This window comes from Euprymna scolopes, chromosome 7 (genome assembly GCF_053919585.1).
Source record: "Euprymna scolopes isolate OS-2025 chromosome 7, ASM5391958v1, whole genome shotgun sequence".
In the NCBI taxonomy this organism is placed as follows: domain Eukaryota; kingdom Metazoa; phylum Mollusca; class Cephalopoda; order Sepiida; family Sepiolidae; genus Euprymna; species Euprymna scolopes.
Window position 1 is genome coordinate 47,389,510 of NC_136488.1, and position 17,057 is coordinate 47,406,566.

Genomic DNA, 17,057 nt, shown 5'->3' on the forward strand with positions numbered 1-17,057 from the left:
TCAATATAATTCCTATTGTTGTCGTATGCAAAGTAAATCTTGTTGTAAAATTTAATCAAGGTAAAACTTACTAAAACAAAATATTAACAAACAAACACATGAGTTAAATCTTACTTAAGTACCAAATATACAAGTTTTACATACATCTATACAAGCTTGGAAAATATATATGGCAATTAAACTACACAGAATTTTCCAGGTTTCATCATCATGAGGATTCATCGTATGAAATTTATGTTATTGTATGTTCTTATATATTCATGTACTGCTGAGTTTGCTAGTTAGCCAATCAGACTCTTCATTATTCACACGCCCATTCATCACAGCTAATGGGTACACATTTATCAGGCAGCAATTCGCTTAACCTTTCTTTGTCATTTTTGAAGAAATAAAACTATCTTTTCTTTGCGTTAGTTGGTGATTAATTTTAATCTGGATGTGTTCAGATATGTGTACTCATTTTTTTGTTTATACTAATTTATTTATTAATGGGTATATTCATACTAGTTCATTTATTAATTTTTATTATATATATCAATATAGTTGCTATTATAATTTATTTATTTAATTATTATTGTGCTGTTATCCTAAAGTAAAATTTATTTTGTGTATGCATACAGTTTAATAAATTTTGGGGTTCTTTATAATTTAGGATAGCTAATTTTCATTCAAAAAGTCTATACGGGTCTTCTAAGTTCCTACATGTACTAACTTGACATACTATTTTCCACTCAACTATCAGTGAGAATCTAGCGCTAGTTTTATTTTGTGTTTTTTTTTGTTTTTGAATATACTTTTGTGATCGTAATAAGTATATATATATATATATATATATACACACACACACACAAAATATTTTTTAGAAAATAATTAAATTAATAAGCTCTCTCTTCTTAATCTGTAAATAAAGCATTCATACATTATTGATTAATTTCTACTTTAGTCACAAAAATATTAAAACCAAGGAAATATATTTTCTGTGTCTATTAAAAAATTTTTTTAATTCTTTCTTTCATTTTTTATTCAGAAAAATTTAATCTACAAACATGATTATTCTTTCCTTTTTTGTTATTAGCAATTAATAAAAAGATTAAACCTTCCTTTCTTTGTTCATAGAAATTAGCAATTGTGATTATATGTTCACTTTTATTAAATAAGATAAAAGGTGGAACAACTTACAGAGTTTTCAACTTTCCATCTTTTTCAAGCAAAATAGCTTCATTTTTTTGCAATTCTGACCATTTATTTCTGACGACTGATGGTGTCCTAAAATGAAAAATATTAGATTTTGTTTTTTTTTACAAACACCCAACATCTTATTTCTGAAAATAATAATTTTAATAAAGACATGGAAATTGAATGGGTTTATGGCATAACAATATCATTCTAAAATTTAAAAGTTTAAGTAATTTTTCCCAGATTGTATTAAAATATTTTTTTTTTAAGTTTCAAGCAAACAAGACAAAAACAAATTTATATTATATATATATATGTGTGTGTGTGTGTGATCCTTTAAATTAACTGTTACTGATGTCGTTATAAATAAGAATAGCGTCTTTTAATTTTAAACCGTTATAAACTAAAAAAACGTATATAAGAATTAACACATAATTAATATTTAATTATAAACCCCTCTTTTATTATATACACTCCTACTACTTTAAATTCCAACGTCCTCTCCCTTCCACTCCCCCTTCTTTTCTAACTCCCCTTCATCTACGATTTTTCCATTCTTATTTGATATTATAACTTAGTCCATCTATGAATTCTGACGATGCTAGTTGGATATTTCCTCTCTTTGAGGATCTTCCTCCAGCTGAAACAATATGTAAACTCATTCTGGACTCACAGTAATAAATTTCCTATATATATATATATATATATATATATATATATATATATTGTGAAAAACCGATTGTGGGCAAGAAGTATAAGACAATGGAGATGAATATGATAACTCAAATGTGGAGAGAAAGAATATTTGAATAACACAGCTACAGGTGGTCAAGGATTATTGTTACTTTGGTGTTACTATCATAGCACAGGGTGGAGCAGGTGCTAGTATGATTACAAGTTAGGAGTGGATGAAGTTATTTCATGGAATTTATTCTATTACTAACCAGTAGAGTGTTATCATTATCAATCAAGGGAAGAGTTTATCAAGCATGTGTGCACAGCGTGATGACATCTGGAAGTAAAACCTAGCCAGTGAGGATTGAAGACATGCATTGCATGGAGAGAAATGATATGAGAATAATATAATTGATGTGTAATGTTGAGTTTTAGATCTAATGACTTCAGATGAAGATTAAATCTAGGGATATATGTGCAGAACAGAAGACTTTGATGGTATAGCCACATTGAAAGAATGGATGAGAATCCTTGGGTTAGTAGATATAGAACAGTTCAATAGTAGATTCAGTTCACAAGGATAAACAGATAAAGCATGAGTTGCCTACCCCTGCAATCACTAGGACTTCAATAAATGAAAGACCATTAATCACAACTTTACTTGAATTTGGGAGAAAAACTGGCACTTCTTCAGAATAAGAATGAAAATCGAAATACTGAATTTCAATAAAAGCAATGGTATCTACTTAATTGTCATGTCGAAATTAGTAAAATATCCAAAAATTATGGTAGAAAATTAATTATTAATAAAAATAGTTTAAAGAAATTGCAAGTTATACTTAAATAATAAATAGAATAAACAGGGAATGTAACTACAATCTGTCTTGTAAAATTTTTCCCAAAATAATGGCATCTCAATCGATCATGAAATTGTGAAAGTTTTATGTAATGATGCAGTAATATGTTACTAATTGCAAGATGGCAATTAAATAACATTGCTTTTAGTTGAAATTGACATAAAAATTAAGTAGATAACATTAGTTTTTAATGAAAATTCAATTTTGTAAGTCTCAGTTTTTGTTCTTATTCTGAAGAAGTGTTGAAAAGCTATTTAATATGGCTATATCTGTAAATGTGAAATTTTTCTCAATCTCAGAGACATTTTTCAATCCTTCCAGGGGGAAAAAAGTATTTATACATGGAAATAAAACAATCAATAATCCTAACTTTTAGTAAAAACTAATTAAATAAATTTTAAATAAATATTAACAGATTTCAATTTGTTGTCATTTTCGATGAGTCACATAAAGTGGGGGCAGTCACTGTTTTCTCCTAAAATTTGGTTCAATTAGATTTCTGTATTCATGCAGAATTTTGTGAAAAATTAATGAACCAATTTTAAGAAAATTAAAAGATGAATGGAATAATAAACTGTGATAACAAAAGGCATTTCCAATTAACATTGAGGACGACTAACTGAAAAAAAAGAAGAAAGAAATAAGAATGTTTTAGAAAAAAAAAAAAGTAAATACAGGATAATAAATAATTTTGGAAATGAAATATTTTCAGTGTCTGTTTGATAAAAGTCTAGAAACAGTTGCGAAACTGCAAAAACAAAAATAAAAATTATTTATACCAAACCCGCACTAAAATTGTAAGAATTTTATTTCAAAATTTTATTTCTACAGAAGCTGGCTTATCAAAACAGAAAAACCAAAATGGCCACCCAGATGTTGCTTAACTATTAGAAAGTGAGGAGTCATATTGAAAAAAAATGACATATCACTAACCCTACGCGATAAAATCTATTCCTTAGGCTTAAGAATAAGTATTTTTAATTATCTTTTTAGTTAAAGTTAACAGATCACTTTTAAAAAAAAAAGGTGGGGAGGGGGGTAAATTAACTGCAACCATTTTATTTTTCATGTGTCACAAAAAATAGCATTAAGTGAAATCAAATTTTGCAATAAAAAACAACTTAAAGTCTCAGCATGTTAAAAGTATACAAGTTATTAAATAATTAAATTTTACTGTGTTTAGCATAAATTATTTGTTGCTTTTTCTTTTTGCTTAATATTCTGCACTTTTACCATTTGTTTTCTTTATTTTGTCTGCCATTTGAAAGAATTACTAAAATACTCACAAAGGATTAATGTTGCTGCCATCTAACGTCTGCCATTCTTTTAGTTTCTTGTTTGCTTCCTTGAAAAAACAGAAAAGAAAAACGTTTCTACAAATGTTACATTCATTAAATATTAATAAGTAGAAAAGAATTGACGAACATGCTATCATTCCTACTTTAAAATAAAGAACACAATGTTTTACTGATTTTGTGCAAAACTGAAAAAAATATTTTTTTAGATATTTAAGAAAGATTCAACTATTTTTAATATTTAGCATTCACCTGAGAAAATTATGAACTAATAATTAACCCATTTTTAAACAAAAGTTTAAAAACTAACAAATTAGCAAATTGACAATGATAAAAGCCTAAGTTCTTTTGTGATTAACATTTAAAGACCAAAAAAATAACCAATCAATATGAAGTTTGGGTTCTTGTCAAGAATTCCCCCTATATAAAAAATAAAAATGAAATTAATTTACATGATGTACGTACCCATGATGAAGCAAAAACATCATATTCCAAAAATCATATAAATTGATCAAATAGTTTTATTTTTATAAAGAAAATCATTTTTAAGTGATCAATGGGAATTTGTAAGAAATGAATAATTGATAAAATTATCTCCCTTTGTTGCTTGGCAATTTTTTTTTAATAGCAGGCAAGACAGTCACTTCTCAGATACTCATAAAATTTGATTTTTTATTTAAAAATAAAACTATTTGATTAATTTACACGGTTTTGGAATATGATATTTTTGCTTCATCTCAAGTACGCACTTCATACAGATTTTTATTTTTTTTGTTTGTGTTTTTTTATTATAAAGGGAATGCTGACCAAGAACCAAAATTTGTACAAATAAAAATAAATATTTTTTATTGAAAAGAAATTTAATATTTTCGATTTATATATATTAAAAAAAACAAAAAATATAAAACAGTTTAAATATATTTTTATTAGTTGAAAAATGTTAAACTTCACAAAGAATAAGAATATATTAAATTCAATAAACATTATTACATTAGAATAATAATGCTAGTTTTATTTTGTGCTCTTCACAAAATCTAGACACTAAAATAAAATTTATGAGATTGATTAGGTTCATATATTTAGGAATCTAATATAGATTTTTTTTTTTTAAATCTACAAAAAAAAAAAAAAAGTGATACAAATAATTGAATTTTAGGTGCAAGTTCAGAGTACAACCTAATTAAAAAGCAAACACAGAAAAATTTTTATCACAGAAAGAAAATGTCATACTCCAAAAATCACTTAAATTGATCAAGTAGCTTTTATCTAATATAAAAAATCATTTTGATTTGTAGCGATTTTAATAGCAAATTGTAACCATTACTTATTTTTATCTTAGTAGGTCGAATCGAGTTGTCTTCCTTTATTCATTAAATATATCAGATCGAGACAATGTTGTCGCTTACTCATAAAATTTGATTTTCTTAGTTAAAAAAAAAATTACTTGATCAATTTACATATTTCAAATTAATATTTTTGTTTCATGACAGGTATGAACACTATAAAGATTTTTTGTATTTGTTTTTTAATTAGGTTGAATTCTGGACTTGCACCAAATTTTATTGTCAAATTTGAGTCATTAAGAAATATGTTGTAAGATTTTCTCATGTGATTTCTATTATATCTAGAACTTAACAACCATGACAATATATTATTATTTCAGAAGAGTCTTTTGAAATTTCCAAACATTCCATAAATAGTTATGAAAACTTGAAATTTCCAACAGATTCTCATATTTAATTTTTTTTTTTTTTATACAAACCATTATTAATTCAAACTATTTCTTTCATATTTTGTATATTTATTTTGTTTTACAAATACTTAAGCATTCTGTTTAGTACAACATATAACTAACTGCCTATGCCGAGGGTGGGGGATTTTCTCCCCATTAAAAACCGATATTGTATCTAACTTTGACCTTGTGAGGAGGCAAGTAAATAGGAATTGCTTATGTTGAAACACAGATTTACATTGAGATGTCATACTAAGCCCTCTTTTCTTCCCCCATCCACCCCCTTTTTCTTTGTTTGTTCACCCCTAACAAAGCATATTATCCCTTGGATGTAAGGAGTCATTATTTGGGACCATGTCTACTGCGGACTAAGTGAGGAGCTGCCTGTTCACATTACATTTAAAATTTTGCATGTTAGCAGTCAAAGAAGCAGGAAACAGGAGTGGAGGATTATAAAGTTCAGCAGTTTATGGGAAAAAGCGGTTAGAGTAAAAGGCTTTTTGGCATCTATGAACTTCTATGGTGAAGGGGTAGGATTTTGCTGCCAAACAAGTTTGTTGAGTGTATGTACGTCAAGAGGATACAAATGCGCCAGAGTCAACTCCATTAATGAACTTATAAAACAGACACAGGGATACAACATTTTGGCTATGGGACAGGAGTTGAGGCTTCGTTGAAAGTGAGGAACCTATTAGATTTGAGACCGTTTTTTTTAACTCTGTCTAAGAGGGGAAGATTAATAGTAAATGCACTAGCCCAGATGTGGCAACAATATTCCAATTATGGGCAAATAGTGGCTTTATAGGATACTCTCAGGTGTAATTTTCTAGCATGATAGAGGGAACCCACCTTCTTTGCAGCAGTCTTGGCAATGTTCTCAATGAATTTGTTCCAGTTCATGTTGCCTGTGAATGTTAAGTCCAGAAGTTTGAACAATAAGCTCTCAAGTAAGGTCTTATTATCTATCAATGGTTGAGAAGGTTTCTTGTAATTGTTAAAGGAAAGAAGCGGTCTTCTTCCTCTGTGTAATTTAATTTAATTATTTACGTTATAACATTCCTCTTTCTATCATTTTCTCTTTATTTAGATCATTTCCCGTTTCTCCATTCATCTAAATTATTCATGTCCAGATGAAGTGTGCTAGGTGACAAACAAGATAATAAGATCAGTTTTAATAGTATTATAGACTTCCAAACTTCTAGACAATTCATTTACAAGAGTTACATTTCATCAAGATAAAACGTCATGTTTTCTTCCTACATCTTTCTCTCTAGTTTGATGGATGACATTACAAAATGATAACGTCATCCAATGTCCATGGAGGACAAACAAACAAGATAACAAGATCCAAAGGTTTAGTATATAGATAGATGTAATCCAAAGTTATCAGAAATTGAAAATTTTAGTGTATTCAAATTGTTTGCATAATTTTAAAGTTGTCCTTTACCAATGTTTGACTCAGTTTGTAGGTTATTTTTAACACTAAAAATGATCAGAAGTGTCCAAAATCAGAGACATAGATGTTTTCTCATATAAAACTAGAAAACTATTTGTTTCAAGATAGGTGAAATGAATTCTACAAACAAAACAGTTTTGCTCTAATTCTTGTGTTACCTTACAAAGATTAAAATTACGATATAATGATACTAAACTTAATGTTTAGAATCTTGATTCTAATTTTGATCCGACATATAAAGTAACAACATGAAGGATAATACAATAAGTGTTTATCTAACTTGACTGTTTTTTAACACAGCCAAATGTCCAAATTTTTTATTTTTTTATGCACCATTTTTTTTTTTTTTTTTTTTACTCTTTTTCACCACAAAATCTATTGCCACTTTGTCATAAGATGTTACTATTTGAGATCATGTCTAACAAGGGATTGTAAGAAGTTGAGTAGATGTCTGTTCACATTACATTTAAATTTCTGCTTGTTAGTACAATCAGCGAAACAGGGAGGGAATTCCAAAATCTAGCAGTTCAAGGGAAGAAACTATTAGAGTAGAAGGTTTTCCAGCATCATAAAAGGGTGGGATTTTGCTGCTTTTCAAGTTGGGAGTATATAATGTTGAGGAGAGACAGGTGCTGAAAGCTTATCAGAGCACATTCCATTAAAGTACTTATAAAAAAGGCACAGAGATGCAACATTGTAGTGATGGAACTGAAGTTGTAGCTTCGTTGATAGTGCAGGACCTATTAGGTTCGAGACTAATTTTTGACGCTGTCTAAACGCGAGAAACTAGTGGTAGATGTTCCACCCCAGATGCAGCAACAATCCTCTATGCATGGGTGAATGGTGGTTTTGTAAAGATGTAGGATACTTTTAGATGTAATTTTCTAGCACGGAAAAGAGAGACCATCACCTTTGCAGCAGCCTTGGCAATGTCCTCAATATATTTGTTCCAACTCGTGTTGCCTGTGAATGTTAAGCCAAGAAGTTTAAATGATGATCGCTCAGGCAGGATGTTATTTGCCATGGCAATCGGTGGCTGAGAATGTTTTTCATGATTGTTAAAGGAAAGAAGCTTGGTCTTAATAGCATTAAACGTTACCATCCATTTACAGCCCCAGTTCACTACAGACTGAAGTTAGTTTTCATGATGATTATAACTGCTATATGTATAAATATGTAGTATTCAAATTTTTGTTATTGCAAAATAGCCATGTCTTTGCTGTTAAACACTAAAGACATTTTTAAAAACTGTCTTTAATGTTTAACAGAAATTGGTAGTATGATAGTAATTTGGGATGTAGCCATTATGTGTACTTGATTAGGGATCAAAACATGCAAAAAATATCTTGTGTAAAAATATAAAATTAATACCAAGTGATACTTGATACTTGCTAACCTACCTCAAGAGAGACTTCCATTGCACTGTATTGGCTTAATTGTTGCTCATACCGAATAAGCTTTTTCTGACAACCTTCCAACATCTCTTTCAATACAGCAGTTTTCTCTTGGTTGTCTCTGTAAAACAAAGATAAAAAAAACATTTTAGAAATTGTTAATGAATATTTCATTTTGCTCTTAGGTGGATTTTTATCTGGAAAAGAATTTAACATTTTATTAATTGAAGTAACATTTGTATGGAAAACTGACAAAAACAAAGAAAAGTTATGTCACCCTTTGCTACCAAACCTATAAAATTCTTGAGGCAGATCATGTGTATGCGTGTCATAATGATACAGAAAGCTCAAAAAAAAAAAAAAGAAAAAAAAAAATCACAGACTATCCTATTACCAATCAATTTTGCAACAAATATTTTATTGAGATATCTTTGCCATTCCAGTAAAAAAAACAAATAAAATACAAGATTTTTTTGGAAAAATCCAGGAAGGGAATGCAAATCAAATTTCACACATACAATTTCCAATTTAACAATAGGACATAGTATAATTTATATTTTAAAAAAAATCTGAAAAATTATTTCTATGTTTAAATATTCAAAAAGTAATTTTCATTAGGAATGAATATTTAAATATATAAATAATTTTTCAGATTTTTTTTTTTTAAATATAAATTATATTATGTCCTATTGTTAAATTGGAAATTGTACTGTGAAATTTGATTAGCATTCCCTTCCTGGATTTTTCCAAAAGATCTTGTATTTTAATTGTTTTGTTTTTTTACTGGAATGGCAGTTTATTATTTTGGATTGTACACAAACATATAAAAAACAAACACTGCAGCCCTTAATCAATATGGCCGATCATCGCCACACATTGTTTTAAATCATTTATACGTTACTATTGTCGCTTTTTCTTTATTTTACAGACTGATGTAAACATTTGCTTACAAGTTACAAATGCCATTACGCACTATTTCGATTAACATTATTTACACATTGTTACATTAAAAACAAAAAACTCATATTCGGTTTGCGCGTCTTAAATTGATTGATGCTACAATGAACTGATTTTTTTTTTAATCATTTATACTTTACTATCGTCACTTTTCCTTTATTTTACAGATTGATGTTTACAAAAATTAACATTTAGTTAAAAGTCACACATGCCACATTACTTGGATTAACATTATTTACACATTAACGTTCTAAATCGAACACATACTTTGTTACCATCACCGAAAAAAATATTGCGACAATATTTTTCTTGGTGATGGTCACAAAGTATGTGTTCAATTCAGAAAACCTTATAATTGAAAACTGATCCCCAACAATAAAAGTCATAAAATTTTTTTTTTTTTTTTTTTTACAATTTTACTTTCTTCTTATCTGAAAGTTAAGTTTGTTATCGATGAGATTAATGTGAAAAAAAGAAAAAAAAATGTTAATTGTTGAATTTACAGGTGTGTGTGTGTGTGGAGGGGGGGGGCATTTTCATAAACGTCCGCCAAATCTCTTAATAAAAAAGAGTTGTAGTAGCCCCCCTACATCAAAGTGGCACCGAGCCTAGATTGGGGTGATTAGGCAAAAAAAAAAAAAAAAAAAAAAAAAATTATTTTTCACTTTCGAAACCATAAAGACTATTTCTTTTTATATACAACACATTTACACACTAAGCCTGAATTATGTCCAGATAAATATACTATTTTCATTACTTTTCATTCAGTTTGTTTTTGACGACATTTACACCAGTTCTTTTTTTTTTTTTTTTTTTTACTTCGTTTGTCTATCAAATAACTTATGCTGCTAAAGTACAAATTTTCTCTTTATTACATTGCCTAGATATACTTATTTGTTGTATATTGGATTTTTTTTTTATTATAATCAAATTAAAAAATTTTAATCCATGTCTAAGTAATCTACATCTAAAATTTCAAAATTAGCGGAGGAGTTTGGTAGAGTTTTCAAAGGTCAAATCATTGAACTTTGACCCCTTGACAGCTAAATTTCTGGCCAAAAACCAATTAAAAAGATTTTCCCAAATCTCAAAAGCTTCTTTCTTAGAACTGCACGCCTGTGGAACTCTGTTCTGTCTGCCTGCTTCCCACCTGACTACAACTTGGATGTCTGGAAGTCCAACGTAAACAAATTCCTGATGAACTGCCCCCTTTAGTAGACACTTTATTAAATATCCACACTAACGTACTGTACTTACAATAACCCTTATCCCTGAGTGGCTTCCGGGCCTTGATAAGTGGTGACCACCTTGTAAAAAAAAAAAAAAATGTCAAATCTTGCATCTGTAGACTGAAAATTGACAGAGTAATTTGGTAGGGAATGTACACACACACACACACACACACACACACACACACACACACACACAGATAGACAATTTCACTTTTATAGATATAATAGATTTAACTTTTGCATAATATAAAATGACATTTTGGTGTGTGGTTAAAAAAATTTACTGTCTTGTACAGAGAATGAAGTACATTTTCAGCTTATGATACCTTTGTGTTTAATACATTCCCTCTCCATTAAAACCTATCCTCACTTGTTAACAGTTCCATAACGAAGAAACAAATGGATAGAAAGATGAACAGACACATTTCATCATTGATTGTAGCATGTAAAAACAACTTTACTTAAACTGTTACCAATACAGAAAAACAGAATCAGATAATTTACTATTTGACGTCTTACCTGAGATTTATATTATGAGTACGCAACACATCAACCTCTTTCTCAAGTTCAGGCATCTTTGACAAGCGAGATTTCATGTTTCTCATCAGAATAGCATCTTCAGCCTGCCTCTGAAGTTTCAGCTCCAATTCCTGAGTTTACAAACAAACTTCATGAAAAATATTTTTAAAATTAAACTTAGAATTGTAAGTATATTATTTAATTGGAAATCATTGAAATAAATATTATTTATTAATTTTATTTATTGTGGACTACTATCCTCATCTTTTCTTTAAAATCAACTAAGAAAAGATGAGGATAATAGTCCGCAATAAATAAAATTAATAGAATTGTAAGTTTATTGACTGCTTTCTTGTACGTGGGCAGTACCCAAAGAACCATCATACTATAATAGTTTCGTTCATGTTTTTTCTATAGATACAAGCTGCCTCAGTAGAAATGTGAATTACTTAATAACTATCAATATTAATGATACTATGCTGTACTTTTCAAGGTTGATAGAAAAAAATGTTTTAAAAGCTTGTTTTTATGGAAATCGCTCCAGATAAGATGTGAAGTCATTTAATGCAAGGAGCTAATGAGAACAAAAGATGTTTATCAAAAAGACAGGAGATATTTATTGACCTTAATCTGGAAAAGATCAAAGCTATAAGTAAAAGGAAAACAGCAGGAATAGAGTTCCACAGATCTGCAGCTCTTGTTAAGAAGCTACTGGAATAGGAAGCTGCATATCAATGAGGTATTAAAATAGAGAATTGATGAAGACCAGTAGACCAGCAAGTCAAATGAGCTGGAACAAAGGAAGAGATCAGACAATTCTGAAGAATGCATGCTATAATAGTATTAGTATTAGACTAGCTATAATAAACTGAGACTACCAACATTATGTCTGTGAGAAAGAGGTTGCAAAGAAGAAAAAAGTGGGGAGCTAATCAAATTTCAGATATGTATTTGCATATTATTAAGAAACCTCAAATATGACAGAGATTCACCAGCCCAAACAAAGGCATACATGGTCTGATGGATTTGTAGAGATAGAAAATAGCCTCAAGTGTGAGATAGTGCCAAACTAACTTCACAAGAAACAGAAAGAGCAATGGATCTAATGTATGAACTCCAAGAAAGATTTAATAAGAAATAAAAACCAAGCAATTTCAAAGTCAAGACACAGGAAATGGGATTATTAATAATATTATCAGTTATTAACCTTCATGGGTATAATTCAGTAACGAACCCCACTTCTCACTATCAAGCTACATCAACAGCAAGAACTCTGTTTTCTGGGGATCTCAAGTACCAGATGAAGTCCTTCAGAGGTCACGGCACTCAGAAACACAGTGTAATTCGTTATCTCAAAATATGGCATAAATCAAACCATTTTGATTTGAGAATGATGTTGAGGCTACAGTGATGGTGAGTAAACTATTCGCTCAGTGCTGAGGCACACGTTTAAGACATGTTTTGTAAAATTTTTATTTTATAACAAGAGATGAATACACATTGTAATTGTTATTTCAACTTTAGGAAATTTAGTTTTCTTGAACGATTCACAAGTTGCATATGTGTAGATAAGTTACATTTATACCGAGACACTTTTGACTTGCCAAAATTATGGAAAATTGGTTACACTGCTCATCATACAGGATTTATGAAAACAATAGAGTAAATTAATAAAAATGTTAAATATTGAAAATTTTAAGATAAAAATAACAGATTTCAATGGAATTATGTATTAAACTTAACAAAACAATGGAAAAAAGAAAACAAATTGATTGTTTCAAATTAAACATCTTTTCAGAGATTTTAATATATTTTATTATTTTGCAGATGTTTTCTTAATTTGAGACAGGCCAAAACAGCGTGAAAGAAAATGGATTCATTTTGGTCTCTTAAGAACAAATTCTTTTATAATCTATTCTTTAACTTTCTTTTGAACTTCTTCAACCTTCCATATTTTACAAGCGGAGAGGTACATTTTTTTTCATAAAACAAAACATCTTTCATATTATTCAGATAAACATGGTTTGGGATGGATAAATAGATAAAGTGTTATTAATAATCAGTTCTCAGATAGTTTTTCTGGAGGTTGAAGGTTCAATTCTCACTACAGGCAATATAATAACTAAGAATATAATAAAATTTATATAAGATTTCTATTCTGTTCTTGTTCAGTCAACTATGACTTGAACTTGAAGTCAGAAATTACATTGGTTGAATAATTCAAATAATACAATTTGTGACTAACCTTATGAATATCATCATTCTGAACTGATTTTTTGCAATTTCAAAGAGAGAAAGGACAGATGGTAGAGAAGGAGAGGAAAGGAGAGAAAGAAGAGGTGAAATGGAGAATGGTTGGTTGGTTTAATAGCGTAATATTACATATCAACCACTGTGCATCATTTAATACAAAATCATTTATTTAATTGGGATGGGTTTTTTAATTTTTGGATTGCACAAATTTTTAATTATTATCAGTTATTTCTTTAAACTTTTGGTTGCTTTTAAGGTTTTATCATTATCGTTTAAAGTAATTTAAAGAGCTGTATATTTTTTTAAATACTTGATAATCTGCCATTTTATGAAATAATTCCTCAATTTCATTCGCTGCGTAATATTTGTTTATGATACTTCTGTATTTCCAGCATTCTGTTAGTATACGCTTTATCCTCATTTGCTAGTCACAGAATGTGCATTTTGGCTTTTCTGTAACTTCAATTATGTGTGCGTGCATTAGTTTAGTGTGTCCAATTCTAATTCTCTTTAGAACAATGTTTTCTTTTTGTTCTTTTATTAGTTTTGTTTTCCTTTTTAATTGTAGTTGGCGTCCATGTAGTTTATTTTGGGTGTATGCATCCATTTCTGCTTGCCACTTCTATTGTATTCATTTATTTTTTTCTACTGAAATCTGTGTATGAAATTTTGATGTTTGTTATATTCTTGCATATAGCTTCCTTGACTAGTTTATCAACTTTTTCATTGCATGATATACCAACAGGACAGGCTAATCTCTTTTCCTTTTTCATTCATTTTATTGTATTTATTCATTATGTCTGTCATGTAGAGGAAAAACATGTTTTTATGAGAGCGCGTTGAAGGCGGCCATCTTGGATTTATAAATAATTTTGTTTGAATTTTAGAAATAACAAAGGGAGATAACTCCAGTTAAAGCGCCGACGCCCCTTCCCATCTTTAATACTAGCTAAATCGAACATTTTGCTCGGTATCATAACAAATTGTTTTTTCGCTGTAAAAAAAAAAAAAAAAAAAAAACTACTTGATGAAATTAAGTGAAATTTTATTTTCAGAGAACTTTGTTCCATAACGGATACATACAATTTAAACTTTTTTCGATATTTTCATTTTTTTAATGTCTTGACTAAACTGTACAAGTACCCAATTTATATTTATGACCTTTTTTGAGCAATGTTTCTTGTAGACATACAGCTGAGGGGTTTTGTTTGTCAATGATTTCGGATATTTCTTCATGATTAGGTCTTAGTCCTTTACAGTTACATTGTAGGGATGTTGTTTTGCTGTGTTCTGTGAGGTTTTGCATTAATAGGTTTTTTATTTTGCTTTTTCTATATCTGTCTGGTTTTTGTTGAAGTTTTTATATCTAATATTCCATTGATTTGTTCTTTTATTTGTCAGATTTATTGTGATTTGAGTGGTTTGGATTTATTTTATTTATATTTGTCTGAATTGCTGGTTCTTCAGTTTCCATTTTTTTCTACTAGATTAGTCTTGTTTTTGAAGTTAGATTTATCTCTGCTTCCAGAGGCTGATCAAGATTGCGGTTTATTTTTGGGTGGGTTTATTTTTTGAGAAGTTTTTTCACTCATTGCTTTAGTTTTCTCAAGGGGTATTTTGGTTGCTTCTTTATTCTTGCATTTATTGGTAGGTTTTGATTTAGAGTTGTAGTAATTTGAGAAGTTCACTTTATTGTGATAGGGTTGTTTTTCTGTCTCTTCCATTTCTACCACTTGGTAACTGTTAGAAAAGGGGAATTGAGGGCTTATTTGTGAATTTTGGTTTGTTGCATCAGTATCTGATTCATATGTACTTAGTTGTGTATTTTATGTTTCCATGGGTAAAACCCTGGATTCTTGATTTTGTAGCATAGGTTTTAGACTTTTGAGAAGTTTGTTCTTCAGAGTTGTTTTTTAGAGGGGAGAATTGGGTTTGTGATGACGTTGATATTTTATGGATTCCATTCTTTTCTTTAGTTTTTTCCATACCCTAAGTATGAGTTATCTTTTTAGGAATTTTTGAAAGTTCAATTGTTCATAAGGTTCTTAATGAATTAGCTTATCTTTATATTTATCGGGTTGTTAGGGGTTATATGGTTTGGTCTTTTCAACCGTTTTGGCATATGATTGATTTTTTTTATGTAGGTTTCAATTATTTCTTCACTTCTGCAAAGGAGAGATTTCTCTTATCTTTTGTTATTAATATTTCTTTTTTTTCATTTTTCACAAGATTTGGAAAAGGTTGGATGGTTTCCTGAACAGTTGGGACGTTTAGTTTCTTCATAATAAGTTTTGGTATTTTTTTTTTTATCTTTTGAATCACATCTAACACATGTGGTACTTCCTCTGCATGTGTCTTTATGATGTCCGAATCTCTGACATTTAAAACATCTCAATGGGATAGGAATATATATCTCTACCGGTTCTATATTGTGACCTATTTTAATTTTTGTTAGGATTTTTGGTATATTGAATGTAAGGATATACAGTGATGATCATATTTATTGGCACGGTAAGATAAAAGTTAAATAATAATACTTCTGTTTCCAATTATGTGTTTAGATTGATTTAATCTCTCATAGGGGGTTACTTTGCCCTTGATATCATGGTAATGTGACATTTTTTTTATGTGTATTACTTTGGTTTATCTGGTCTATTTCGATCAATAGAATGCCATCTTTAGATTTTTTAACATTTTTGGTTTAATAGAGCTGGATAGTATCTTTTTCTAGCAGGATTGAGGGGCAGCTTAGACATTGGTTTTTCTCCCATTGATTTTATGATGTAGAATCTTGGAAAGTTGGTGTTAAAGTTTGTGCTTTCTTTTTCATCAGTCTGGATTAGATTTAAGATGGGGTCTTTTGTTTGTTTTTGTTTTTTTGAAGCCATATGAATTTTTATGTTGATTCATCATCCTTGGTTCCTCTCCTCTTCAGAGCTCTATAGAGGGAGATGGTTGGGGGAGGGGAAACCTATTTGCCTAAGCATCTCAGGGATACAAGAATGATATACTCAAACAATGAGTGTAGATGCTTGCGACAATTTCCTATTTTCTTTGGCAAGGTATAATAAAGGGGTTTGTTGTTGGTAGCATCTGGTTTCACTATTTGATTAGCCCTTGCCATCACCTTCTAATATTAGCATGTGTTTTTTTTTGTTCTTTTTTTTTGGGGGGGGGGGGGAGGGTGTCTGTGTGATGCATTTGTAATTCTCTTTTTTGTAAAGGTTTACTGTAATTAGGGCTTGTCATGAGGCTGGGTCTCTCCAACCGCCCGTCTAGCCAAAGTAAGGGCCAAAGTGGAATGTTGCAGAATCACAGCCACTTGGATCCGGGTTGTGAGGTGCCGAGCCACCAGGATCCCATTTTGGAGCAATATGGATTGCCATCTATGGCCAACAGGTGGTCCCATTGAGGGACTTTTACCTTCTGCGAGGGGGCAGTCAGTGTATTCTGGAGCGCCACACACAGAGTTATTAATTGTGCAAAGTTTTTATGCTTCAAGTTCTTCAAA

At 29.8% G+C, this 17,057-nt stretch overlaps 1 protein-coding gene across 1 annotated transcript in view; it reads right to left on the reverse strand.

The window, feature by feature from the left end:
• Window positions 1–17,057, reverse strand: part of LOC145279707 (mitotic spindle assembly checkpoint protein MAD1-like) — a 93,264-nt gene that overhangs the window by 30,072 nt on the left and 46,135 nt on the right. The window contains exons 7-10 of the mRNA XM_080130987.1: window positions 11,294–11,424; window positions 8,592–8,706; window positions 3,995–4,053; window positions 1,180–1,266 (exon numbers count right to left, since the gene is read on the reverse strand). Coding sequence (XP_079987113.1) covers window positions 1,180–1,266; window positions 3,995–4,053; window positions 8,592–8,706; window positions 11,294–11,424 — 392 coding nt within the window. The remainder of the gene's footprint in view (window positions 1–1,179; window positions 1,267–3,994; window positions 4,054–8,591; window positions 8,707–11,293; window positions 11,425–17,057) is intronic.